Raw genomic sequence first — 27,288 nt, forward strand, 5'->3', positions numbered from 1 at the left:
ATCGTCTCACACACTCCTGTTGGTCCAGCTGATGTCACTTCCCTCAGGAGTCCCCATCACTGTATAAAGCAGCAATGCATATATGCATGCAGATGATCTGCAAATGTCTGCTAGTGTGCGTGTGATAATGCTTGGTGTTGCTGCAGGCACCTTGGCTGGAATGGGTTGTACCATGGTGCACACAACACTGAGTTCTCCTCGGCAGCACAGGAATCAGCATAGAGGATGGCTGACACCCTTTGGGAGCCAAAAACTGCCTGCAGGATTGGGAAAGGGGTGCCTGAAAAAGAGGCAGTGAAATTCAGAGCAGGCTGTTCCTGCGTGCTGCTGTTCCCATGGAAACAGGGGAACGGAGAGAGGAAATCCATCCCAGCCTCTTTGGAAGGCAGCTCCCTAGCATCACCCCGCTGCCACACCTGTCCCCACGGGAAGCAGTGGCTGCAGTTCTCCCAGGTCTCCTCGAGTGAGATCATGAGGCCTACAGATGTTTCCTTTCTTGTCTTAGGCAGCAGAGAAAACACGCATCCCAGCCCCAAGGCTGAGCCTCAGAGCTTGCAAAAAGTGAAGCAATTTCCAGCAAATTCTGCAGCTTATGTGGGGAAATCCAGGTCATGGAGTCACTGTCCCTGGAGGTGTTCAAGAAATGCACAGATGTGGCACTGAGGGACACAGTTAGTGGGCATGGTGGGGATGGGTTGGTGGTTGGACAAGATGATCTTAGAGATCTTTTCCAACCTTCGTGATTTTATGATCCTATGAAAAGTCAGACACGTATTTCCCAAGGCTGGCATGGAGGCACGTCTGTACCTGCAGTATCTGGATCTGGGCCCTTGCGCTGCGTGCATCCCCTGAGGATGCTGCTGTCTCCCAGTCCCGATCCGGGATCTGTTAGGCGGCGCCAGCAGTGCCAGCTGGCCGCATGACAACCTCCAGCCAAGTTATCCCCAGGAACTGGCAAAACGCAGCCAGAGCTCCCGCACGTCGCTCTTCCCAACCGGGAGCGGGGGCCCTCGGCGAGGCGGGCAGCGGGGCTCTCCCGTGCGGCTCCGCTGCCCAGGGGCTCGGGCCGGCCGTGCGGCGCTCCCCGCATCCCCTCCTCAAGGTGACCCGCCGCTCCCCCCCCCGCCCCCCTCCATCTCTGTCCCCGTCCCCCTCCACGGCGTCCCTCCCACCGCGGCTCCGCCCGCCCTCCGCTGCGCTGCGGCGGGGCCGGCGGGCGGCGAGCGCTGCCGCCGTGCCGCGGCTGGAGCCGTGCCGCGGTGGGGCTATGCCGCCGCGCCGCCCGCCCCGCCGCCCGCCCGGGGACCGGGGAGGCAGCGCCCGGCGGCGGGCGGGATAATGCGGCTGCGGGCCGGAGCCGGAGGCGACGCCAGCGGGGAGCCCCCGCCGCCGCCATGTCCCCCCCGGCCTCGGCGGCCGCGGCCAGCGAAGGAGGCAGCAGCACGTCGGTTCCGCCGGAGGAAGCGGAGGGGGTCCGAGAGGAGGTGAGGTGCCCCCAACCACCCTACCCGTCTGCATGGGGCCGGCTTTGCATGGCGCGTTCGCTGACCGCCCCGCCGCTAGCCGCGCCGCGCCGTGCCCGCACAGGTACGGACCCCCGAAGCCCCCTCCCCTGCCGCGGCCCCGCTGCCCCGCGGTGCCGCCCGCACCCGCTCGCTCCGGCCCGGCCCCGGCGCAGCTGGAAGGAGCGCAGCAGACGGGAGCGGAGCCTGGATGTGAATGCCGGGGATGGGGGGAGGAACGGGGACCGTCACAAAAGGAGAGCGCGAGGCTTTGGCTTGCTGCAGTGGGGAGAGGTGGCCGTGCTTGGGAAAACGAGTCCCCCTCTTCCTCGCCCCTGCCTTGGGGGGATGCGGGGGAAGACGCGGCCGGCAGCGGGGTGAGCCTCTTTGTCCCACCCCCAGATCGGGCTTCCCATGGGGATAAGGGGCCACATCGGTCCCTGGAGAGCAGCGGCATCGCAGGGATCGCGGAGCGCTCCTCACCTGCGGGAGGCGGCGAAGGGCAGCGCGGTGGGGGTGAGCGGGGCTGCGCATCGCCGTCCGCTGCTGCCGGGAGCTGCGGTTGGCGGTGCTGCATAGTGCCGTGTTCTCTGCCTCCTCGGCTTGGGGAGAACATACGTGTGCGTGGAGTTGTCCTACATATACAGTCGTGTATTTAGATATAAATAGCTGTGGGAGAGGAATGCCGAAGTTCAAGGTCTGGGGAGCTGTGCACATAGAGTATACTCTGAGGCTCTTCCTCAGCTCCCTTTTCCTGCTGCTGTCCAACAACCCCTGAGCCCCCGGGGCTCCAGGCAGAACCCGAGCAGCATGGTGCTTCAATAGGGCAAATACATGCATGTATCACTCCTGGATATGGTCTCTTGCCTCCTGTGCCCTGCCGGTGCTATGTCCAAGGGAGCATGTGGCCTTCCGAGAGGTGCCACCATAAGAGCTGGGTTGGATGACACAAGTGCAGCATGGGTGAGAATCTTTGGCCTCCAGCATCCCCTGCCTCACAGTCATGAGGAGGTGGACCAGGCTGTGTTGGCTCTGCAGTGGCTGCTAGTCGTGTTGTCAGTATGGTTGTGCTCAGTGGGAGCAGACAGCAGGGCTGGAGTCTGTGACCTGCATGCGTGGGGCTAAGGACTCACTTCCCTCAGTCAGCAACTGCCATGGAGCTGCCATGGGGAGAGGGAGGCTGCATCTTCTCCTTACATGGATGTTTGGGGTCTGGAAAAGGGGAAATGAGATCTGTCCTGTCTGAAGGTGCCTTATCTCTGTGTCTCAGGTCACTGTACCTAGGAGCCCCGTAAGTCTCCAGGGCCCTTTGGCTCATCGCAGCAAGGCACACAGTGAGCCAGAGCTAGCTGTAGAGGAGCTGCTGTTCCATCCGAGCACCTGCTTCCTGTTGGCATCACAGGCATACACCTACACTTAGCAGTGCCGCACTGAATCTCTCTCAGCAACACATTTCCACCCATCAGGTTATGAAATGTCAAGACACAGTCTCTTCAGCCTGAGGACAAGCTAAAAAATTCCCTCATCCTACTGCTGAGATGGAATGCAATGGAGGGAACTGGTTCTCTTCCAATTGTAAAATGGAGACCTTGGGCCCGTCGCAGGAGCTGACTGCTGGCAGGTTTCCCTGCCTCCTAGATATTCTGCTTTTCCTTTTCCTCTGCAGTTGGCAGCACTGCCAGCCTGGGCCGAACCAGCTGCTGCTTCCAGGGAAGCGGTTCCTGAGCTGTGATGGTGAGGTGTCATTTGGGACCAGCTGGGATCCTTCTGAGCAGCAGTGACCATTGTTTGCACAGAGCACAGGAGGATGGTGGCAGGTCTTAGAAGTGTCAGGGTCCTGCAGCGCTTCTGGTGTTGTTCAGTGCTCAACAGAGCTGCAGGACTCCAGAGGTAAGGGCAATAAAGGGACTTCTGCTATGTGCTTGGCCATCAGGGTTTTGGGCAGGGTTATCCCCTTGAGGGGGATATTAAGGATTCCCCAGGTATCAGTATCAGCAAGTGCTCAACAGAGCTCAGCTCAGCAATGGGCCCCTCTTAGATGCTGCTTCTGCCCTGTGCATTGTGGACATTTCAGTTTCATTTGTGGCTGTTCATAAGTCATCCCACCATCCTTTCCTGTCCACCCCACCCAGCAGCTGCAGGCGTAAGGATCCATCTCCTTTCACCTCAGGGTGATGTCAGAAGACTGTGTGTGAGGCCCAGGAGGCAGCCCACGGGATCCACCTGTCCTTGCCCTTTCCAATGCACTTTACACATACGCACAGAGAAAGGTGGTTTGCAGGCATTGGGGAGGTTGTGCAGTGGGACAGGAGAAGGTGAGAGGTTGGTTGGGGTCACACAGAGGTGTTAGCCCAGCCAGGGCTGACTCCATTCTCTCTCCAGCAGAGGTGTTGGGGTACACCTGCATAGCAGATTTGCTCACCTGTCCAATTCAGGTGTGAGCAGTGGAAGTAGCTCCTGGTGACACGGGAATGCCCTGTTTGCAGCAGAGCAGGGCAGGCCTTCACCTTATCCCACCGGACTGCAGCAAGCAGGCGACTGTGGCATTTATGTCACAGCCTGCGCTCCTCTGAGTGACACCATTCTGGGACAGAAAGGATTTCCCTGTCCCCAGCTTTCTCATCTTCATGTTTTCATTTGCTGCTCTGGGCTTCTGCAAGGTTGGGTGAGAGCCCATGGAGGTGACCTTATTCAGCAGCTTCTGTGGGGAAGCCTTGGAGCTGGCTGCGTGCTCCCATGAGCCCTGTGCAGCCCCTGGAGAAGAGCAGAGATGCTGCATTTCCAGCCAGGATTAGGCTCTGCAGCTGGCTCCTCCTCCAGCTCTGCTGTAGTTGTATCCCGTTATTGGCACTTGTTCGGCTTTTAGAAGCCCCACCGGTGCCACTGATGCGTATGTGTTTTACCTCAAAAGCCTAGAACAAAATGGGAATGTAAACAACATACAGCAGGGGTTAGCGTGACCCTGTAAAAGCGCTGCAGTGTCTGAATGCTGCGTAGTCTTAGGAGGAGACTACTGTGTGGACTAGAGCCCTGCTAACATAGTTCCTGGAAGCGAGCCGTGGCTGCATCATCCTCCTGGTGCCATGCCCCGGGTCCCTACCTGCAGCACGCTCTGCCTGGAGCTCTGCAGGGCTCTGGCCGCATTGCCCTTCTGCTGAGCAAGACCAGCAGCCGGCTCTGCACCAGCTGCTGCTGGGGACAGCTTGCAAGGCAGAAGGCAGCTGGGACAGAGGAAATCTTCAGCTGCTGGAGTGGTGGCATGAGAGCTGTGCTGTGTCAGGGCCGAGACCCTCATGATTGCAGTGAAGGTTTGAGAAAGCAGGACACAGCTCAGGCAGCTCTGCAAGGTATCCCTGCTTCATCTCCCTGCTCCAGGTTCTCTTCCCACAGTTCGCATCTTTCCCAGTGTGATGCTGCTGCAGCTGGGGGTTGCATTGGGAAGAGTGTAGGGTGCCTATTCTCCCAGGCAGAGCTACCTGCAGTTCTCACTGCTGCCTGCAGAGCAGGACTGTCTGCATGCTTTTCTCAGATCTGTGTCCCTTGCCACTAGCTCTTGCTCTCAGCAGGTTACCACAGAGTGAGGTCTCAGTGCCACCAAAGGTTGGGACCCCCCACAGGGAAGTGCCATTGTTCTCTTCCTGGTGCCAGCATCCCTTTGATGCATGGCTGCCTGCTCCACTCATGACAGACAGGCAGCAGGGAAGGACAGCACACTCCCTCCAGGAGAGAAGTCTCTGCTGGAGTTGGGCTGGAGCCAGTCCTGCTGCTCACTGTGGCTGTGGTCCCATAAGGGAGGAAAGACTTGCGTGTAGGGCTCCAGGGGACCAAGGTAAGGGCTGAGATGTTCTTCAACGAGAGAAGGGGGAATTTATGGAGGAAATAAGAGGTCTAGATCTTTTTCCAGGCCTGACAATGCTTTGTGACCTCTGTTTCTTCCTAAAATGTTCTTTTTCATGCCAAGAGTGAAAGTGACTTCCTCCTTCCTGGCAGTTGGGAATCCACTAAGTTCTTTGGGATCTTCAAATGACAGGCTCCTGGCATCCAGTGGCTTGGGAAGCAGGAGGACAGTGGCTGGACTGTGGAGTCGTAGTCTGCAGGGGTTCCACATATCCTCAGTCCTGCCCTGGCTCTGCAGTGAGCCTGCTGGTAAATCCAGGATCAGAGAAGGGATGGTGCCAAGCTTGAGGATTGTTGCCATGAGTGGTGACATTACAGCTGGCAGTAATGCAAAGGCACAGGTGAGCTCAGGAAAGGGCAGCATGGCTCTGATGTCTTTAGCCACTGACATCCAGAGGGGAGCTGGGCTCAAGGGATAAGTAAGGCATACAGAGAGAAGAGTATCTGAAGCCATCCATGCTGCGTGCAGTTGGAGAAGATGGGCAAAGCTGAAAGCTGCTTAGTGACATCTGTGGCATGTGCCCAAGGCTGGGCTTTTCATCACCTCTTTCGGGACATACCTTTGGGGATTGCTGTGTTGGATGACATCTATGCTGGAGAAAGTCTTTTTGTATGAGAAAGTAAATTGCTTCTTTGCATGTCATTTCTTTGGGTTTGATAATGTCAGTCTCATTGACCAAACAAGCAACATGATGGATCAATATTCAAAACTTCAGCATATTGGAGAATGTGTCAGATGTTTCCTTAGGTAGGGGGATTTCACAGGTCTTTGTGAATGCACCAGTGCAATCACTTTAAGAAGTGCTATTGCTGAAATCCTGACCTTTAATAATGTCTGTAGACCTGTGAGCAGTTTTTCTGTAAAGATGGGCTTTCTCACTCAAAACCCAGTGCACACAATTTGCTGCCAGCCATGCCCTTATGTCTCGCTTCTCCCAGCTGTTGCAGGCCTGTGGGGTGTTCCTCACTTCCAGTCCAAGCATCTTTTAGGATGCTATTCAATACTGCCTTCTCTCTATCCAGAGGTGGCTGCACTTCAGTCAGCCACCGGTTTGTGTTGTTTCTGAAGCATTTCAGAAGCACTTTGGAGCCTCTGGGCTGCTAAGTGGTGTAGTGAAGATCACTATGGCCAGAAGCCTTCCCTGCTGCAAAGGTCTCTGTGCTATAGGTGCTCCAGACCACTTGTGCTGACCTAGCAGGAGCAACTTGAACTGAGTAGTGATTGGGAAAAGGGGACTTGTGTGCAAGGGGACGCAGACATAGTGGGATGAGGTTCAGTGTGGTGTTTGGAGGAGCGGAGCCATCATTGGAGCTGGCTGCATTGGTGGGACTGGTGCAGAAAGCTGGGGCATGCAGAGGAGATCCACAAGCTTCCATCTTGCTGTGCTTGACATCTGTTCCCCATGGCATCCTGCTGCCCTGCTTGCCTTCCTCTTGTCCCTCCAGCCTACTGACCTCTCCTCTTGTTCTCTCTCCCCTTCTCCTGGCCCTCTGGAGCAGCAGCGGCCGGTGAAGCAGTCTCTCAGCAAGTCGCTGTGCCGAGAGTCCCACTGGAAATGCCTGCTGCTGTCACTGCTGATGTATGGCTGCATGGGAGCCATGACGTGGTGCCACGTCACCAAGGTGACCCGGCTGACCTTTGACAGTGCCTACAAGGGCAAGTCCATGATGTACCACGACAGCCCCTGTTCCAATGGCTACGTCTACATCCCACTGGCCTTCCTGGTGATGCTCTACGTGGTATACTTGGTGGAGTGCTGGCACTGCTACACCCGCAACGAGCTGCAGTACAAAGTGGATGTGGAAAGCGTGCATGAGCGAGTGCAGCGGATGCAGCAGGCGACCCCGTGCATCTGGTGGAAGGCCATCAGCTACCACTATGTCCGGAGGACCCGGCAGGTGACCCGCTATCGTAATGGGGATGCCTACACCACCACCCAAGTGTATCACGAGCGGGTCAACACCCACGTGGCAGAGGCCGAGTTTGATTATTCCAACTGTGGAGTCAAGGACATCTCCAAGGACCTCATTGATTTGGAGAGCTACCCAGCCACACGGCTCCGCTTCACCAAGTGTTTCAGCTTTGCCAACGTGGAGTCGGAGAACTCCTACCTGACCCAGCGGGCCCGCTTCTTCACCGAGAACGAGGGCCTGGATGACTACATGGAGGCCAGGGAGGGGATGCACCTCAAAAACGTGGACTTCAAGGAATACATGGTGGCCTTTTCCGACCCAGACAACCTGCCTTGGTACGTATCCCACTATGTTTTCTGGGTGGCTGCTCTGCTGACCCTATCCTGGCCCCTGCGGGTGCTAAATGAGTACCGCACTTCCTACGTCCATTACCACGTGGAGAAACTCTTTGGGTTTGACTACGTGGCGGTGACACCGGCTGAGGAGCGCTCCTTCTGCCGGAGGATGCCCCGCGTCAACACGGTGGACAGCACCGAGCTGGAGTGGCACATCCGATCCAACCAGCAGCTGGTGCCCAGCTACTCGGAAGCCGTCCTGATGGACTTGGTGGGGCTGTCCGGCTGCACCAGCTACTCCGCGTGCCGCTACGGGGGCTACCGGCAGAACTGCGAGCGGTGCCACAGGACTATAAGCAGCTCTTCCATCTTCTCCCGCAGCGCCCTGAGCATCTGCAACGGCAGCCCCCGCATCCCCTTCAGCAGCAGTCGCTTCTCGCTGGGCCGCCTGTACGGCTCACGGCGCAGCTGCCTCTGGCAGAGCCGGAGCGGGAGCCTGAATGAGCAGAGCTGCCCCACGGAGCAGACCCGCCTCTCCAGCCAAGTGACGGTGGAGGAGGAAGACCCCCCTCCTTATCAGGACGCCCTCTACTTCCCCATCCTCATTGTGCACCGCAATGAAGGCTGCCTGAACCACGACCACCGTCACCTCCACCGCAACGGGTCCTGTGTGGAGACCTCACTGTGAAGGCGGAGGGCAGTGGGATCTCATTGCCGAGGGCCTGGCCTGAGCCAGCGCGGGGTTTGAGAGAGGAGCACTGGGGAGGGAGGTGGCCCAGGAGGACGAGGTGGGATGGAGCAGTGGCTCCGACCTCCGGAGGGGTGAGTGATGGTGCTTCCCTGGCCTGGCACAGAACTCTAGATTGACCACCACATGCAAAAAAAAAAAAAAAAATCATCCTAAAACCGTAATTCACAGCATCAAGATCCAGAGCGAGGAAGAAAAAGACAGGCCTGGCACGGGAGGGGGTGCTGCAGTGGGTGTTCCATCCCCAGGCTGGCATGTGCTTGGAGGAAGCAGCAACCAGCAGACAGATCCTGCTGCACCTCGCTGCCCTCCTCCCCCTGCTGCAGCCAGACCCAGGGTGGGGGCACTGACCGACAGCTTAGAGAGAAGGCTGAGCACCACAAATCCAGCTTCGCCTGACCCCCAGCTTGTACCCCACCCTCCCCGTTTGTTTTTTAGACCATGCTCCGACTGTTACATGCTCTCGCTGGGAAAGGCATCACCTCTGGAGGACACCAGGTACAGCTCCTTAGAAAGCTTTGGCACTCTGAGTGTCAGCATCCCCTGGGTAAAGGACTGCCTGTTTGGGATAGCCACGGATAGGCAGCCCTGGGTGCCTCCGGGTGGAATGGAGTGCGGCAAAGCTGATCTGCTGACTGGAGGAGGGCTCAGCTGGAAGGAGAGCGAGAGGTCCCTGTGAGCTGGGGAAGGAGAAGGGATGGCACTGGGACAGCAGCGCGTGGATGTCAAGTTGGCATGTCAATTGGTGGGGGTCTCATCGTACCCCCAGTAGCTTTAGACATGCATCAAGGAAGGCTCTGGTCAGTTCAGCTGCAGTTCAGCTATTGATAGTAGACCAGCAGGGTGGTGCATGTTTGCAAGAGGGAATTTTGCACAAAATTAGGCTGGTTTCTGGCTGCATTCCAAGCTGCAATCTTCTGGCAGCATGGTTTTGGCAGGAAATTCTAAGGGGTAGGGAGGGAGAAATGCAAAAACACACTGGAGCGTTGGGAACCCCAGACTGGGGACATGGGGAGCAAAGACAGCCCTCCTCCTCAGGCTCATCACTCTTCCTTCATCTACCTGGGCAGGTGATGGCCAAGAGCAATGTGTCATGGATCGCAAGAGCAATTCCATTAGCTTGTGGTCATTTGGACATTCACACTGTCAGAAGTAAACCAGCAAGGCATTAACAAAGGATCTGTTTTTTCAGCCATGCTGCATTGCTTCACCTACAGGTCATGGAGTCTTGGGTGAAGATGTCTTGTTCCACCAGATCAGCCCATGTTAGAGAATCATCTCCAGTGATGAAACTGACCTATTGCAGGATCCTTCTCTAACATGTGTCACATCTCTGTAGGATACAAAGACAAGCTTTGAGAGATCACATCCTTAGGATCTGTAAGGCTTTGCCTCCAGAGCGGTTCTTTTCTGCTGTTTGTGCTGGTGTGCCCTGGGCAGTATCTCTTGCCCTTCCAGTCAGTTTGTCCTCCTGGATCTCAAGGGCTATGCTCCAAACAACAGTGGTTTGAACAGAAAATCTCTTAAAATCTTACTCTGTTATGCTTCTGTCTCGTAACCTACCCTTATTTTAACAACCAGACACAGATGTCTGAAATAAGAGGGCCTCCATGAGAACCTGGAAGCACTAGCTCTCTAGTGTGGGCACATCCTCCTCTGCTTTTTGTTCCTGGTGTTATTGGCACAAATTCAGACTGGGTGGAAGTGGATACCACCCCACTGACTGCCCTGGGATTTCTGTGCTCAGTGATTGCCCCATGGCTCGCTAGGTGCTTGTGCTTCTTTTTCCAAGGGCATAATGCAAGCCCAAGCCAGTGCTGAGTGTCCTCACAGTGTGCATGGGCTTTTATGTCCTGGTGAATCAGGAGACGTTCAATCAGTGGAGCTGCACTGGGTCACTAGTGAGGAATTTGTGTCCTTTCCAATATAATCTCTTTGAAATCTTCTACACATTGCTTAAATCAGGCTGCAGTATCTCTAGCCCCCAAGGTGCCTTGGACAGATGGATTCAGCAAAGGTTTGGCAGGCATTTTAGTTTCCCTAGGGCACAAAAAGTCCTCCGAAGAGGGACGGTGCCCTGCCCTTTAGAGTTCTGCTGGTCCCTGGCTCTCTCTGGGCTTCTTCATGAGGTTTTTCCAGGAGCAGAGTGCCCCACACTCTAGAAGGCTTTGCTGTTTTCAATATGCCATTGACCCCTTGCAGCTTTCCATGGGCTAGGAATCAGACTCAGGTTGCACTTGCCCGCAGTTTTCCTCTTACACTGGGATGGGGGAGGTGGGAGCGCTGCCAGCTCCTTGTCCTGGCACTTCACATCGCTGACATGTCCCTAGAAGAGTGCTCTTCTATCCTGTCACAAGGCTGGAAAATGTATTTGCACTGTTTGGCGTTTCCTTTTGCTTCCAGTGTAGCTGCCAGAAGCTCTCCAGCTTTCATGAACTAAAGAAAGAATGAGCAAGCGAGGAGCTCTGGGTTAGCTGACCTCCAAGGCACATCACCACCCATTTATCTCTTTCAGCACACACTAGAAATTTCTCAGATAGTGCTCAGCACACCTCTGCCCTCTTTGGTGGCTTTCTCCATTCATGCTCGAGAGGCTCCAGTGCTGTTTGTGGATGCCTGTGTGGAGGAGACTACAGGATGAGGCTTATTAAGAGGAATTTTAAGAAAGTTAGGTAGCATGTGATGGCAGTAAATCATTGCCTGCTGATTAGCTTGTGGAAAGAAGAATACCTTTTAAGCGTTCCTTCCAGCCTTTCCAATTATGGCTTTGGTACTGCTGTCTAACTTCACCAGGATGCTGCCTTACTTCCAGCAGGGCAGAATTGCTGCAGTGTGCTCCTACTCTGCTGCAGCATCTGTAGGGTACATTTCCGAGACATGGCAATAGCACTGAGAAGTTGTGCTACCAAAGAACTGTAATTCTCAACTTGTGGCATGGGCTTCTAATCATGTTTCATGTATATTCAGTGGTTACAATGAGGTCGGTGTGAATATGAAGATGGGTCTCTATGAGAACGATTTGGATCCGTATTGTCACAGAAATGGGTTACGGTTTAGGTGTTAGCTCTGTTTGGTAACACTGCCTCCTGCCTTGCATGTGGGCCTATAATTTCCATTGAGCCAGGTGTACCTGGGGACTGAAGGCTGTAGGGCCTGGGAGCCCATTAGAGGCTTAGGGATGAGCCCACTCAGGGTTCTTGTTTCCATGGGTGTTCTGGAAAATTGAGAAAGGCGTTCAGTCACATTTCAGATAGACATACATAGGCTGCATTCATTCCTAGTGTAACCTTCTTGAAGCCCGTGGTGCTATGCCAGAGCGAGCATGGCTTAGCAACTCTTCAGAGTGATCTGTCCTTGAATCCAGACAAACTGTGCTGTTGCAGTGTTGCTTTGAAGCATAGAGCTCACACTGGGACTTGGCCAACATGAACGGATGTTGAATTTCTACTGTCTTTCAAGCAATGGGTTGAATTGTTCTGCTTTGCTGCCTCCATCACAGCTGCTCCATGAAGGGAAACATTACACTCATGGTTGTGATCTTGTTTACTCCCTCAAAAGCCAGCTAATGAGAAAAGTGACCTATGCTGTAACGGGAGAGGAGACTTCTCCCACAGGACTGCAGCCTTTCTACATGCAAAGGGAAACGAAGTTCCAAGGACAGAACTGAACCTGCAAGACTCATGGCCCCCCCTTCTTCCTTCCCTCCTCACACCATCTGTCTCACCTGGGGAAGGACAGTTTCCTTGTGGCGTTCAGCAAGCTCCTCTTCCTGCAGCCCACAACCAGGCTCTACTGTCAGACGCATCATTAACCTATGCAACACTTCCAGGTACTGCTGAGTTTTGAGGAGCCCGTGACAGTATGCAGCATGTTCATCCAGCACTGAGAATAAGCACAGCTGCTGCTGGAAAGCTAACTGGCTTTTATTCCTCTCCTCTTTCCAGTGGAGACTGTTTTTGTTGGGGCCTTCTGTTTGGTTGTTTTTTTTGTAAACCTCCAACTTCTAGGGAAATGAAGCTCATGAGAAATCAGTGCCCATCCTGAAGCCTCTCCAATCCTTCGAACTTTGCGAGTGGATGCATTGCCTGCTGTGGTTATAATGTAGTGGACTTCATAGAGCAAAGTAACTTCACACACAGACACGAGGTTCTTTCACTCTCCATCAGTGCAAGCTGCTTCTGCAATCTTAGCTACTTACATTAGTGAAAGAAAAAAGCCTAGCTAGAATGTGTTGAGATGACTTAGTATTTTATATCAGTCCCACCATCCAAATATCCATTAGCAGTGCTGTCAGCCGGCATGCCATGAGTTCAGACTTTGGGTGGCAGCCCACGAACCCTGTCAGGGTGAAAAGGTTTGGAAGACCCACTGCTAAGTCTGTGCCCATCTCCAGAGCACATGCAGAGAGGGTGTCAGTTGAAAGCAGACATCCCTCTGGTTCAGCACGAGAAGTGGTTGGCTGTTATTTGGGTGCACCTCCAAGGGTAAGTCTGGATGTGTTGGCGGCTTTGGTCTGGTATGTCCCCTTCAGTCCTGTAGCGAGTGGGTTGCAGCATGGCAGGGCATTGCTTAATGATCTGTGAGAGGAAACTCCTGACCTGGTTTTTGCAAGAAGATGGTGCAAAGTGTCACATTTGCTGCAGTGACTGGCAGAGAGCAGGGATAAAAGCATGGAACAAGCTGTGTTTGAGATGAAGCTAATCCCTTGCTGGCTGGCTGAGAGGAGAGAGCTGTTGGATCTGCTCCCTGCCCAATGCTCTCCAGCTCTTCTCACCCTCCTCAAATCCAATGCAAAAACTAGCATTACTCCAAGCTCCCAAATCGCCCCTCTTCCATCAGCTCCTTCTGGGCCATGAGCTCACACCATTCCAGTGCTCTCCTGGGAGATGTCGGTGGACTCGTAGTGACCTCAAGCATAGGGCAACCTATGGACAACCTGCCAGTCTGGCTGCACTGCCCCGAGCATTGCTTGCTGAGCACCACTTACATGCCCTGTGCCCACGGAGGCTGACTGAGAGCAGCTGTCAGAGGCTTTGCGGATGTGGGGATTTCTGTGGGAGACATGAGGCAAGGCAGGGCAGGAGGCTGCTATACTGCAGCAGCTGTGTTTTGGGTCAAGGATGGAGAAGACCTGGGGCAAAGTGGATTTTCAGGGTAAGCCCTTCCTGCCTGAAGACACATTGGATGGAGGAGGCTTTTCCCAGCTGAGGTGCCCAGGCAGGGCCTCGCTGTGTCGTCAGAGCAACACTGCAGCCTCCAGGACCAGCACTGACAGCTGGAGCACGTGTCACAAACCGCAATGGATAATGCAGCCACAAGGTGTAAATGTCACTAATGAATAAATTGCCTTGTGCCTGGGAGAGGCTAATCCATCATGGCCAGGGACAGGGATGTAATAGGGTTGGCTATTTCGGGCGCAGCTTGCAGGGAGGAATTGCTTCACATCTCAGCTGTCCCCTCTGCCCAGGGAGGTTGATGTGAAGCCTGGCTCTGTGCTGCTTCCATCTGCCCAGACACACCAGTTCAGGCCTCAGCCCTCTCCACTGTCACCAGAGGAGGGATTGGGCTATGTCCCCTCTGTCAGGAGACACAGCTGGCTCTACTACACCATTCCATAGGTCAGGCACAGTCCCCTTCTCCCTCCCCTGTACCTGAATACCACTCAGCAACACCGTGGCTGGCTGTGATGGCCAGCATGTAGGCGGCAGGCGGGGATGGAGTTCAACACAGACAAATCCAGCCCTGCTGAAGCAAAGGGATGCTGAGTGCAGTACCAATCCCCACACATCCTCCTGCTCCTCCACCCCCAGCTGGTGCCTGAAAGCAGCCTGCCATCCTGTTGGCAACATATGGCAGTACGACACCTTGCAAACCTCCATTGCTGTGAGCGGAAGCCAAGAGGCTCAGGAAGCCGCCACCGGCTCCTCGCCCTGCCTGCACGAAGCACGGCTCACCATCTGCCGTGACTGCCAGCCAGCCCCCGGCACCTCTATCATTGCTCTGCCTCCTCCTCCCATTCCCCCATCAGTCTGACACAGACCCACATATGTCCCACGGGCAGGGGGATGCTCCCGGCCTGCATACCTGCAGTTGCTGCTGCTCGCACCTGTAATCCAGCCTGAAGGTGACGAGTGACCCACCGGCAATGGCAGCATCACACTTAGAGAAACTGCTGGTGCTATCAGCTGTAGGGGCTTTAATTGTTACCAATTCATCCATAATTTGAAGCCTCGCACACTGGTGGTAATAGGCTGCTGGTCTCTTGTCGTGTCCAAGCAGTTCAGAGGAGGCACACAGCCCAGGAGCATGCTTGGATGGTGGTTAGGTGGTGCTGGCAGTCTTGCTGCATGCAGCAAAAGGAGCCGAGAGCATCCTGGAAAGCAAGTCAACGTTTTTTCAGGTGTTGCATTTTTCACAAGCCCTTTTCTTTCCACCCTTGCTCCTCAGTGGCTGTGCTGGCCAGTGCGTGCGCCATCCCATCCCTGCCCTCCTGGCATCAGCCTTCATCACACAACTGGCTGTCCAGCATGGTCCTGTATCTGGAGCTACCTGTGGGCTTTCCCAGGGCCAGACACTCCCATTAAGCCCCCAACCCACCCTCACTGCTAGAGCTGCTCCTTCAGCCTGAAGCTGACCTGGGTCGTCTTTTCTGCTGTTTCTGAACACGAGTTCTCATCTCATTCAGGTGTGTCATTCAGTGGAAATATTTTGTAAACGCAAATAAATCTATTCAATACCTCGGTTTCGAGGATGTAAAACAAGTAGTTGGAGGAGCCCGGGTGGGAAGGTTTGGCAGCAGCTGCCCCTGGCTGTATTTTCTTGCAGATGTAGCCTCTGAAGCATCCACGAACGGTTCAGAAAGGCACTACAATACTCTGCAAGGGCTCTGGGATGACCCGCAGGGCCCTTCTGTGTGGCTGCTGGCAGCGGGGACAGCCTCACACTCGATCCTTTCTGATCTATATGGCCATGGATGGCATCAAGCGGGTGGCCTGTGTCCGTCAGGCAGAGCCAGGCACAAGCGGGTACATGGTGAACAAATTATTTTGTGAGCACTGGGAACAGTTTTTACTTTTCAACTATGTCAATATGATCTAGCTCTGTCCGTCTCTCTATATATGTACAAACAGTATATCACAATGTTGCCTTTTTTGTTGGAAATATCAAAGTACAAAGATTGTAAACCAAATCGGTGTAATAAAAGTTTCAGATGACTCATGGAAGCGGCTGTCAGCAGTGGGTCTGTGGGTGTGGGGTCGCTCAGAGCTGGGAGAGACCCAAGCCCTTGTGTTGCTGGAAGGGGTGCTGGAAGCCTCCTGCTACCACGCATGCAGGGGTAGGTTGGTTATCCCAGACACGATGTGAGCAGTCAGTAATACCTTCAGTTCCTTGCTTGCTGCAGCTGTCCAGTCAGAGAGGCTCAGCAGGCTGCTGCAGCACAGGCTGCAGGCGGGCAGCATCCCTGTTGGCCCACAGCATTTGGCTGATGAGGTACTCGCTATCCTCGCCCACCTCTGCCAGGCGGAGATCAAACTCAGTCAGGGTCTGGTTACACCTGAGCCCTTCCAGCAGCTGCTTCCCACCATCCTGCAGCAGGTGAGAAAGAGCCCGTCAGACAGTGACAAAAGTGCCTAAGGCTTCTCCCAAGCCTGAAACGCAGCTCGCTAGAGAGGGACGTGGAAGGAGTGTAGCCTTATGCAGCACACAGTGATATGACACATGCTAATGACTCCCTCTGGGTATCGTGTCAGGAGTCCTCAAGCTCAGGCTGGGTAATGGCATGGGCAGAGGATAACCTGCGAGGAGTCTGCGCTGCCCTGCCCCTCAGTCTCCAGCACCCTGCTGGCTAGGGATGAGCAGCAGTGGGATTAGATGCATTGCTCATCTCCCTTGGGTGCCATTTCCTGGGCAGGGCTGGCTTTTGTGGGGGAACATCTCACACAATTAATGCTGCATGGGTCAGACAATGCAATGCAGATTCATAAAATCATAAAATGGCTTGAGTTGGAAGAGATCTTGAAGCCTATCCAGTTCCAACCCCTGCCATGGGCAGGGCTGCTACCCACCAGCCCAGGGCCCAATCCAACCTGGCCTTAAGTACCTCCAGGGATGGGGCACCCACAACCTCTCTGGGCAGCCTGCTCCAAACTGTTCCAATGTAGACAGCTGTAGGGAGGCAGCACACCTTGCATTTCCTTCCCTTGCCTGAAGCATTGTCTTCAGGTATGCAGCAATCTGACCTTTGTTTCCCACAGCTCGTCTCTTTCAGGTGCCCAACACATGTCCTGACCCCATCTCTGCTGTGCAGGCAGTCCTATCCTCAGCACGTTGACTGTTAGACCTTTTGCTAAAAAGGACAGAACGTGAGAAAAGAGAGAAGCTTCTTCTTAAAGGAATACAGAAGTCAGAATTTGATGCATTCCTCACAGAGATTTCCATTTCCCTATATATAAAATAAAGATAAAAACACTTCACAAGTGGGTTCTGAAAAAGCTCATCAAATGGAAGATGCTAACCACAAAGATTATTATTTACGAAGCAAAAACCCTTCTAATCCTTTCCATCCCATGTCCCTTTGTATCGTTACACTCAAGCAGTTTTCCATGTCCAGAACAAAAGAAAATGAGATCTCACAAAAGGTTTTCTGCCATCAAATCCTTTTAAAGCCCTTGTCAAACATAATGATGCCGATATTCCTGCCAGCAGGGACAGCTGGTCTTGCTGTCTCTTTATTGTGACAGTGAGAAAAATTGAAGCAGCACAGAAAGTTTGAGAACCGGCATGATTGAATTTAGCTGTCCAGTTTCAGATTTCTGAAGTTCATCAGCAGAAGAGAAATTGTCTGCTTTGTGGGCATGGTGCACACTGCAGCTCTTAGGGATACAGTAGGATCTGCAGCAGCTCCTCTGCCTGCAAAATGTGAGCGTATGGCTCAGGAGCCACATATAAGCATCCAGATGTGACACTTCAGAGCTACTGCACTGCTCCAGAGCTGTGGGGTGAATTAAAGGGGCTCAACAACAGAGTCAGTTTTCTAACAACGTCCTCTGAGTCTGTAATGGACAGGAGAGATTCTGGGAAGGGTGAAACTGTGCTCTGCTGCGTGCCAGAGGGCACAGCAGATTCAAAGTACAAATGAGGGTACAAATGAGGCGCTCATCTCTTGCCACCTATCGTTTTCATCTACTCCCACGTGGGTAAACAGACTGTGATTTTCCCAAGCACACAGCCTGGATTTTGGTTTCTCATGGGGAAAGCCCCTCTGCCCAGAAGCCAAAGCCAGCTCCTGCCTGAGAGCCCCATAAAAACATGTTGTGAGTGATACAAATGTGTGTCACCATGGAAAACCTCCATCCTCCTGTCTACTGTTGTCTATTCACTGCTTCCAGCTGATTGTTATCACAGCAAGACTGCAGATAGCAAGGGATACATTCGCCCCATGGCTTGGAGGAAGATCAGGCTCAGCATTTGCTTTGCAACAGAATCTCAGGATGGATGAGGTTGGTAGGGACCTATAGAGGTCACCCGGTCCAACCCTCTGCTTAAGCAGGGTCCCCATGAGCTTGCCCAGGACCACATTCAGACATCAAACCATGCATCCATGCAGGATGCCAAGCTGCCCGGAGAAAGTGCTTCTCTTACCGGCCCGATGGGGTTGCACGAGAAGTTGATACATGTCAGGGTGGAGTTGTGAGTGAGGACCTGGGAGAAAACCACGGCTGTCGGCTCTGCCAGCCTGTTGCCTCCCAGGTGGAGGGACTTCAGGGTGGTGTTGGTCAGCAGAGCACAGCCCACAGCCTCCCCACCCTCGTCCTCCACGTGGTTGAGGCGCAGATTCAGGGAGGTCAGGGTGCAGTTCTTTGCCAGCGCTTGGGCCAGAGCCTGGGCACCCTCATTACAGATCTGGTTGTTACACAGATGGAGGATTTCTAACTTGCTGCAGTTGATCAGCTTGCTGACAGCTCGTGCCCCCTTGTCTCTGATGAGGTTGTGGGATAAGTCCAGCTCCACCAAGGAGGGGTGATCCAGCAAGTTGCGGACCAGCAGCCTGGTCTTGTCATCATCCACGTTGCTGCGTGTCAGCTTGAAAATCTGAGGGTAAAGGACAGAAAAACAAGTAGTGCTTTGGGATGGCCTTTGCACAACCCCTCGAGCCCATGGATCAGCAGAGATAGGATTCGCTTCCCTTTAAAAAGGTAAAGGTGTGACAGCAAGCAAAACTTGCCCCTGGGTTTCTTCCTCTAGGCAATTTCAAGATTGAGCTGAGGAAGACAGGTTCATTCTGGGATATGTTACCTTCAAGTTGTGACACATCTTCACGGCAGCAGCCAGGTTGCAGCAGTCCTGGTAGGTGAACTTAAAGAGGTTCCACTCAAAGTTCATGCCACAATCCTTCACTCCGTAAGTAAGATTAAGCTCTTCAAGGAGAGGGAGAGCAGGAACGAGGGCTCCCAGGTCATAGTGATGAATGCAGACCTCACCAAACCCCAAATCACTCCCTGAATCAGAAAGGTCATCTGTCTCTTCCTTTTGATCCTCCTTCACCGGTGGCAGGAACTGATCAACCTCCAGTTTCTGCACATAGTCTCTGCAGAGCGGGATGAGCTGCAGGACCTGGTCAGGGTCTGTGGTGTTGGGGACAAAGCATTTCAGCATGTTTTCCAGGTGACGTTCAAAGAACATCCGCTTCCAGCTGCCTCCGTGGTTGGAGACGTCACACACTTGCCAGCGGTCGGTGCAGCACCTCTTCCAGTAGCCCTCATCACTTATAAGGTTGGCAGTGACAGTGAGTGGAAGGCCTGTGGGAAGCCTGGCCAGCACCTTCCTTTGGTCCTCAGGTGGAAGACGATCTAAAACAGGGTTGTCTGGAGGGAACGGAGAGGAAGAGAGGTTGGTCTGGGCTGTGGAACTAGGGGTGGCCCTGCAGTTCTGCCTAGGCCCCCTGCTGATGCTAATTCACCTCTCAGTATCTGGCAGATGGTGCAGGGAGCTAAGCTGGCAAAAAATTACTCTATTTTTTCTTTTTTTGTGCATGTATGTAGTTACAGTCCCAGCATGGATACATCGTTAGTCCTGTCTTTGATCCTTGTTGCTGCTCTACTGAGTGATGAGTTGTCCCTTTCTTTTCCCTCTCCCAGGCAGTTCCAGATGAGATGTGCTTTTTATATTATACTATGCTTCATCTACCCACCTGCTTCAAAAGCACATTTGCTGCCTGAGGATAGAACTTGTCACGTCCCCACCAAGGGCTGTGGAGGAAGCCTGAAGCTGTGAGCACATGTATTCTGAGATGGAAGTATTTCTGCATCTCTTTATAAGCACTTGGCACGATGGGGCTGCATCCTTGTTTGCTGCTGTAATGCGTGACCCAGGAACCAGCGACTTCAGAGCCCTGCTTGCAGCCAAGCTGAGTCCAGCAGGAAAAAGAAGCCACAGGACAAGGTTAGGGTAGAGTCACATCCTGGATAGCAGCCCGGAAGACGAAAGCCATCCCTGTAGCATACAAGTACACACTTAGCAACTAAGCAGTTTGTCTAACTAGCTGCCTGAGGAGATATTTTTCCCCATCTGCTCCTTTGGCAGGGGTGGGTACCACACTGCGCCTTCCAGCTGCCTCTGCCTGCCTCGCTGCCCCTCCGCTTCCCAAAAAAACAGCACTCCCCACCATGCTTACTTGTGAAATTCTGGACGATGTGCTGCAGGCAGAGCTCTGTGAGTGGGGGGACAGTGATGAGGCACCACTCGGGATCCTCGATGATGCGGTGCATGCAGTACGAGTCAGCCATGAGCCTGCTTTGGGAGGGACGCAGAGAGGGGATGGCTCTGCCCCTGCCACCTGCTGCCTGCTGCATCCTGCTCAGGGCCCGCTTCTCCTTCAGCAGAAGCACGAGGAAAATGGCTCGGGATCAGGAAAACACCACTGTGCTTTCCAGCCAGGCTGCCTGATTAAGAAAAAGGCAACCTTAGATGGAGGCCGGCCATAAGAGTGCTCTGCTTGTGCTATTTCATCATACAGTTTCAGCCAGCCCTTCTGCTTCTTTGCTTGCACCTGGAGCACCACAACAAAACAGCTTATCTTTATGCAGTACCTTGCACAAAGAGGTCTTTAGATACTGCATGGAATGAACAGGTAATAAGGTGGCATTAATTCAAATGTTGTTGAAGAGGATGGACAAGAATTGATTGTTTGCTGTCTGTTCCAGAAAAGAAATAGGCAAAGCTGTCAGGATGGGTTTAAAACAAAAGAAAAAGGGGGTTCTTCACTGGGGAATGCCTTGCCGCAGGATATTGCAGGTGCTGACAATCTGTGGAGGCTGCAGGATAAATGCAAGGAAAAGAAACCCCTTGTGAATGAGTCAATGCTCAGAAGCCACACCTGGCTCAGTCTGAGTTGAAGATGGTTGTAGGTGGGGAGAGTACTGGAAGAAAGGAACACATACTTGTGTTTTCCACCTGCTTATAGTCACTGCTAGAAGGGGATACTGGGCCAGATCATCTTCTGGTCTGATCCAGTTTGCCTGTATTTACAGACAGATGCTTACTATAAGTGCATGCACTTTTTAATACTTTGCTCAATTACTCTCCTGCTGAACTCCTTCCAAGCATCCATTAACAGATGAGACGGTTCAGACCTGTCCAGACCCACCCTGAACATCAGCAGATAAGAGCTAAAAGAACCAGCCTGGAGCAGAAGGCAGGATGCTCGGTCCTATTAGCCATGCAGAGCTTTCCCAGATTAAACTTTCCCATTTGCTGCTTCCCACCCTAATCTCAGGAGCTGTAACCTCAGCTGTGTGCATCATCCACGTGTGCAGTGATTGTCTGGAAGCTCTGATGGGTACAAGCAATGAGTCTGCCTCTTGAATACCCAGGCTTGTTGATCCTCTGTCAGGGTGTGCAGAGCCATGCTGACCTTTACTGGGCCGTATGGATTAGAGGCACCTAAAAGCAGCATCAGGCAGAATGTGGGCTGGCAGTGTCAGAAGAGAGGGCAGCTTCATATAAGACCAAGAGGATGGCTCAGGGCAAAGGGCAAAGTCAAAAAGATCATGTCATATATAGAAGCCAACAGCCCCTTAGCATCGTGTCCCACAGCATTCCTCAGCCCTACAGCCCTTCGGTCCCTTCTCTGCTGTCCAGCTTGTGCTGCCTCAGCCATCATGATCCCTTTCCCTAACAGCTTTGTAGTGGGCTTTGCTAGCTTGCTGCCTCTGCTGTTGAGAGGAAAGAGGAGAGAACCGACTGCACAACCCTGTTGAAAACTGAGCTCCTGGTGCTTGCTGGGCTTTTGCAGAAGGGCATAGCACGGTCGGATGGCAGTGAGGTGGCACTGACAGAGGTGAGGTGACTGGAAAATGCTTTCTCCTTGCTCAGCCCTTCATCCTATTCAAAAAGCATCTGTGTCACTCTGTCCCCCAGGCCAGTCACAGATAAATGGGGCTTCTGATGGCTTTTCTGTGGTCAGAAAAGGGTTGGAAGATGGTGAGCACATATTTAAACAGCTGAGCAGCCTTTCAGTCGCACCTGCTTTGCTCTGGGAATGGACACCGCAGTTCAAAGCTGGATGAAGCTCTCAGAACATGGCTGCAGCACCCTGGATGTGCTGGCAGCTCTCCCTGCCTCTGTGCTGTGCTCACCCTGTGCAGGTGAGAGGAGGCACAGGCCAGCAGTCCCACAGCCAGCAGCACTGCCTTGCAGAGCTCTCTGGCACTCGCACAAAAGGGCTGATGCTAAGGATCCATTAGGACAGCATATTGCAGCTCCTAAAGAGTCTCCGCAATGGGCCTTAAGTAAAGGGAAAAAATGCATGTCAGACGAGGAATCTACTTAGCTCCAAATATAATGGAATTTATCTGTAACTGGATATCAGGAAGAATGAGGCCAGGCAGACATTCGGGAATAGGGCTCCTGTGGCCACTACCACCCAGCCAGCGCCGAGGGCCACAACACTGTCCTGGGTGACACCAGCAGAGATGAGGGTCGCTGCCGGGAGGGGCCTCAGGAGCAGGAAATCTCTTTAGGAACCGGGGAGGGGAGGTGGGGGGAAGCCTCACAGGATGGTAAGGAAAGCAGCGGGCTGCCCCCACCCACTGCCCGTCAGAAACTCAGCCCACCTCCCCTTCTCTCTCCCCGACCTCCCGTCTCCCCGCCGCCCCCGGCCCCGTACCCGCCGCCCCTCACCGTCGGGGACGCGGCCGTTGCCGGGGCTGCCGCCGGTATCCGGGGACGCGGTGGCTGCAGGGCTGGCCGCGGCCCCAGCCCGGCAACAGCGCCTTGGGCACCGACGGGGAGCAGGCAGGGCTTAGGGAACAGCATCGTCGGCAGCACATGCAGGGATTGCACACAATATACGGGGTCGACAAAGGGATGAAAGCGCGCGTCGCATTTTTCCCCTTTCTCAGATCGAAGCGTTTCGGTGTTTGCCCACAGATTTTCCAGCTGAAATGTGACTTTCGTAGCGCCGACGGGCTCGGCAGTGGGTACAGCACTATCTCAGCCACTGCGTGCCCCGTGGGAGTGCGCACAACGCTGGTGCCAGCTCTCATGATACTCTCGCTAGTCTCGAGATAGCTGGCGTTCTTGGGAAGCTGCGCTGCCTTTCATTCAAAATACACCTCCTGGTTGTGAGGATGTGATGAATGTGACCTGAGATTACCCTGAAGACTTCACAGCGAAACAACAGGCATTTAGACCTAAAAAAGCATCAAGATCCTGAGGCGTGCTGCGTGACTTTTGGTGGTGTGAAGCAGGACCTCAGCAGCAATGTGCTTTCTTCTGTAGGCGGATGACACTGCTGAGCTCCAGATCTGGGGACATGTGAGGCAGCCTATGGGCCAGGCTGGCATTTAAACATCTTTGGGGCTTTCTAGAGCTTGAAAAAGTAAGACTGGGGGCAATACTTAGCCATAAATGTTCTCTCTTGCACTGAGCAGAGCATTCAAGCAGCCTGCGGTGGCAAAGCCTTCAGCCCACCTCATGGTAACGAGATGCAGATGCTATGCTTTGAAGTGGGGTCTGGCTTTGCCTGCCCAGAGCCATGGGATCCCAGAGATGGTATGGCTCACATACTGCAGTCAGCTGTGGAATGGGATGCAACTGGATCTTGAATCACTGAAAACAAGGAGCAGCAACTTCAAAATGGCTGCATTAACTCTTCCTCTGTTTATTTTCATGCATGCGTTCCATCAGGGTGTGCAGTCTTAGGCACTGTTGCTCCTCAAATGAGCTAGAGAACAGCATAACTCTGTTAGAAACTAATACTACAACAACTAACTAGGAGTGGAGCCTGTGCACTGATGGGGGGAACACGTCTCACACAGGGCATCTGAGGCTGGGATGCTGTTGAGGCTGATGGCTGGATGGTGACAACCTATTTGGTGTCCCAGGCATGAGACTAGAAATATGTTATCCTGCCTGGCTTCTCCTACTCTGATTTGTGTGTGTCTTTGCACTTGCAGGTAGTTGAGCTTTGAAGGGCGAATGCAGCACCACATCACTCTAAGGAGAGTAGGGAAAATCCTTGCTCGATCTGCCACAGACCTAAACTCATAACTGAGCATGATCTCTGCAGCACCAAAATCTCAGGCTTTGTGAGAGGGCACAGGAGCCCATGGAGAGTCCTCTCCCAGCAGCACACAGCATAAGGACTGCTGACAGCCCTGCAGTGTTGGCAGCAGCCCTGTGGCAGTGTCACTGGGCAGGGACTGCTGCCATTTCCAAGGGGCAGGTGTGTGTGCTTGTGTGCATGAGCAGAGGAGGTGACTGAGCTGCCCAGGTGCTTTCTTTCCTGCAGCACAGCAGCTTTCCTGGACTCTAATGGGCTGCTGGGTTTCTCCCTGATGGGATGACAAGAGCACCAGCTGCCTCCTCGGGGACTGCACAATGCATCTGGCAAGGCTCTTGCCTGCAGCAAGAGGCAGGCTGCGTGCTTGTAGTGGCATCTGGAGGGAACAGCAGTGGAAGGGGAAAAAATCCATGCATGAATCCTCCCAGCCAGCCATGCTAGGGCATCTCCTGCAGTCCCTTTTGTCCTCATGTCACATCACAATGGTCAGAATTCACTGCAGTTTAGGACACAATTTTGTCCAAGTTCTTTATGCCGTATGGGGTGGCTTCTGCAGTGGGGCACCCCAATCTGTCAGGCATGGTTTGTTGTGTCGTGCACACTCCTGGGGTATGGCTGGAGACTGTGAGAGGGGCATTTGCTGATCAGTGAGTGCCTGGCACAAAAGGGATTTGCCTGGGCAGGAGCTGGTGAAGTTTGTCCTTGCTTCTAGGGATTCTCCTTGCAAAGCAGCTTGTGCTGCTTCAATGGGAAGCTCAGAGAAGCACAGAAAGTTGCCAGACTGATGGGGGCTGGACAAAATGAAGATGCTGAGGGGTGGAGACAAGATTCAAGGCTCTGTCTCCAAGCCTTCTTCCTGTTGGTTCCCGCTGAAAAACGCTGCTAAAAAGCAGTTGACGTCTCCTGCATTCCTAGAGGAAGTGGTGAAAGGAACAAGAGAGAAAATAGCTCCCTGCAAAGTCAGCATTGAAGGAATGGGGAGCGCTGATGGGGTGAGAAGCACTGCATGCATGTGTGCTGCTTCTCCCGCAAAGCTTTCCGCTCTCCCTCTAGGTCCCAGCAGGAACCACACAGCTGCTGACAGCTATTAATAGAGGGGTTGATTGTGAATTCTGTCTCCTACTGCTTCCTGGGAAGAGCAGTAATTACCCTTAATTAGCTTGGATTTGATTCCACCTCCCACCTTCCAGCCCCCTGCCCTGCTCACAGGAGCCAGCCCAGCTGCTGCCTGCACTGCATGGTGGGGAGCAGTGCTCGTATCCCGTGTGTCCTGCAGGCTCACTCCTGGGTACTGAGAGCAGCAGGAGCTGTGAAGCTCATTTTGCCCTGGCCTTTCCACTATGACACAGGAACCAAGCAGGAGGTGAGGGGAGTGGTCCTAGTAAAGAGCCTGAGGATGCTGGCAGGTGGGAGGCTTAGCAGCTGGCAGCACTCCACCATGGGGAACCCCTTCCTTCTAGGATGCTTGCTGCTCATGGCAGGGTGGATGCATTTTCTGATGTTGGTGCTGGAACTCCCTAGGCTAGATAGTTTAATTGGCTCTTCTCGTATTTCAAATACATTTTTCAGATCATATGCTTTCTTGACAGAATCTTGAAAACCTCCAGGCGGGCAGGAGCTGTGCCCAGGGACCCAGCAGCTCCTGTCTGCAGCCCCTCTCCTTGCTGCTGGAGCACACTCTCCTTTCGCTGAGATCTCTCCAGCATCAGGCCAGAAGATTCAGGCCTCTCTGGTGACTCCTGCTCAGCCCCCTTGCATCTCATCCAAATGCCAGATGGCAAACTAGCTTCAGCAGGAGCTGTGCCAGGCCCTCCTCCCTTCCTCTCCACCCTTTAAGCTACAGAAAAATGGTGAAGAACCAACACAACTCTACCAGTGGATGCAGACTTCAAGCTGTCATGCTTTCCCCTGCTTTCCTGGACTTCAGCCCCAACTGTGTGGGATTGAGGGGGGAGATGATAGAGAAGAGAGGACCTGGTCTCCTTGTGCCCAACTCCCAGGCTGCTATAAGTAATGGATAAAATTGAGGATGCAGCCACAGCTGCTGCTGGCTCAACACCTGCTGACCCCTTGAGCAATCCCTTCTCTCTTCAAGGGACTTCAACACCTTCTGCTGGCTCTTCCTGATACTCAGGGAACGTCATCATCACGGCATCAGGGCCTCTCTGTTAGCTCTGGGGTCTCCCACTGTTAGTTCTGTGTTGCAGCAGGCCCCTCAGCTCCTCTCCCTGCAGCACAGGACCCCTCATTGTCACTTAGCTGGGGAATGGGGATGGGGAAGACAAGCCTCTCAGTACCTAGGAGAAATGCTCAGAAAAAGGGCTAGTTGCAGCAGGATGGGCTGTAAGGAGGGTCACCAGGGTCACCAAACACTTTTGCAGGTCACCAAACACTGTTCCTGGAGGATGGGTTGGTGCCACAGCCCTGCAGCCCGTGGAGGAGGGACAGGATCTGGTGAGCACCTTCTCTTCCTTCTGTTTCTTGCAGCTTCTGCAGCATTCAGAGCAGGTGTGAAGCCTTTCCCTTCCCTTGCTGGAGATGAGAGCTGGTGGGAGACTGTTTTGCAGAGCCCCATGGAGATACTTCCTTCACTTTGTATGGTCTCTTGAGTTGCTTGAGAAGTCCATGATGTGCATTTCAGCTTGTGGATGCGTATTGTTCCCTCTCCTGCCCTAATTCCAGCTTCTCCCTGTTCTGCTGTGTTTTGATCAGCCCAAAGTATTTGCAACAGGGGTAGGCGCTATGCAGGGACATGAAGCACGGGGGGATCAAGTCTGCCAGCCCAGGTGGTTTTACACGGGGAGCACAGCCCCTTTCCCTCACATGGCTGGCAAAAGCAGCTCAGAGACCCAGGGGCTGCTCCAGCTGAGGGCAGCGCCCCCTTTCCTTGTGGGAAAACAAAGCCCAACGCAGTGAGGACAATGTCAGCGTGGTTGCTGTGGCGGGAGGACACTGATGGGGTAGGACAGCCTGGGACCGCCGAGGGCTGCAGAGCTGATGCTGTCCTTCGGTGCCCTCTTTCCCCCTCATGCACCTCATCCCTGCAGGGCTGCATGGCCTGGTGCCAAGGGCTGAGGAGCTGCCAGCTGCCATCGCCCTCCCTCTAGTGACGGGTGGCAGAGCCCCAGCCCTCTCTTCTTGCCCTCTTGTCCTCTCTGCAGGGAAAGCCGCCTGGATTCTCTTTGCATACAGGGAGTGCTCATTGTGGCAGGGCTTGCCTTGCTGTTGCCATCTCTGGGTGGGCTGTCGCTGTGTTTCCAGCAAGGCAGTGGAGAAAATTAAAAGCCTCAGTGAGCAGAGCAGCCAGGCTGAGCCAGGAAGCATCAG

General features: G+C 53.8%; 2 protein-coding genes across 2 annotated transcripts; one reads left to right on the forward strand and one right to left on the reverse strand.

The window, feature by feature from the left end:
• Positions 1–1,292: 1,292 nt before the first annotated feature.
• Positions 1,293–15,619, forward strand: TMEM151B (transmembrane protein 151B). Its single transcript, XM_052693549.1, has 2 exons — positions 1,293–1,484; positions 6,900–15,619. Exons 1-2 carry the CDS (start codon positions 1,395–1,397, stop codon positions 8,334–8,336), a joined length of 1,527 nt encoding a protein of 508 aa, XP_052549509.1. The 5' UTR covers positions 1,293–1,394; the 3' UTR covers positions 8,337–15,619.
• On the reverse strand, positions 15,613–25,118 carry TCTE1 (t-complex-associated-testis-expressed 1). The gene is made up of 4 exons (XM_052693878.1): positions 20,071–25,118; positions 18,693–19,261; positions 18,039–18,488; positions 15,613–15,983 (listed from the first exon to the last, which is right to left on the reverse strand). Exons 1-4 carry the CDS (start codon positions 20,246–20,248, stop codon positions 15,807–15,809), a joined length of 1,374 nt encoding a protein of 457 aa, XP_052549838.1. The 5' UTR covers positions 20,249–25,118; the 3' UTR covers positions 15,613–15,806.
• Between the last annotated feature and the right edge of the window lie 2,170 nt (positions 25,119–27,288).

Source organism: Tympanuchus pallidicinctus, unplaced genomic scaffold (assembly GCF_026119805.1).
Source record: "Tympanuchus pallidicinctus isolate F22 unplaced genomic scaffold, pur_lepc_1.0 scaffold1, whole genome shotgun sequence".
Lineage (NCBI taxonomy): Eukaryota > Metazoa > Chordata > Aves > Galliformes > Phasianidae > Tympanuchus > Tympanuchus pallidicinctus.

What these genes read in the sequence shown, in the direction of transcription:
- TCTE1 (XM_052693878.1), bottom strand. Translation starts at nt 20,248, where the DNA reads ATGCAGCAGGCAGCAGGTGGCAGGGGCAGAGCCATCCCCTCTCTGCGT. An exon ending in CATCGTCCAGAATTTCACAA is followed by an intron (nt 19,262 to 20,070) that starts GTAAGCATGGTG and finishes CGTTCCCTCCAG; the next exon opens with ACAACCCTGTTTTAGATCGT. An exon ending in AGATGTGTCACAACTTGAAG is followed by an intron (nt 18,489 to 18,692) that starts GTAACATATCCC and finishes CTTTACCCTCAG; the next exon opens with ATTTTCAAGCTGACACGCAG.
- TMEM151B (XM_052693549.1), top strand. Translation starts at nt 1,395, where the DNA reads ATGTCCCCCCCGGCCTCGGCGGCCGCGGCCAGCGAAGGAGGCAGCAGC. An exon ending in CGGAGGGGGTCCGAGAGGAG is followed by an intron (nt 1,485 to 6,899) that starts GTGAGGTGCCCC and finishes CCTCTGGAGCAG; the next exon opens with CAGCGGCCGGTGAAGCAGTC.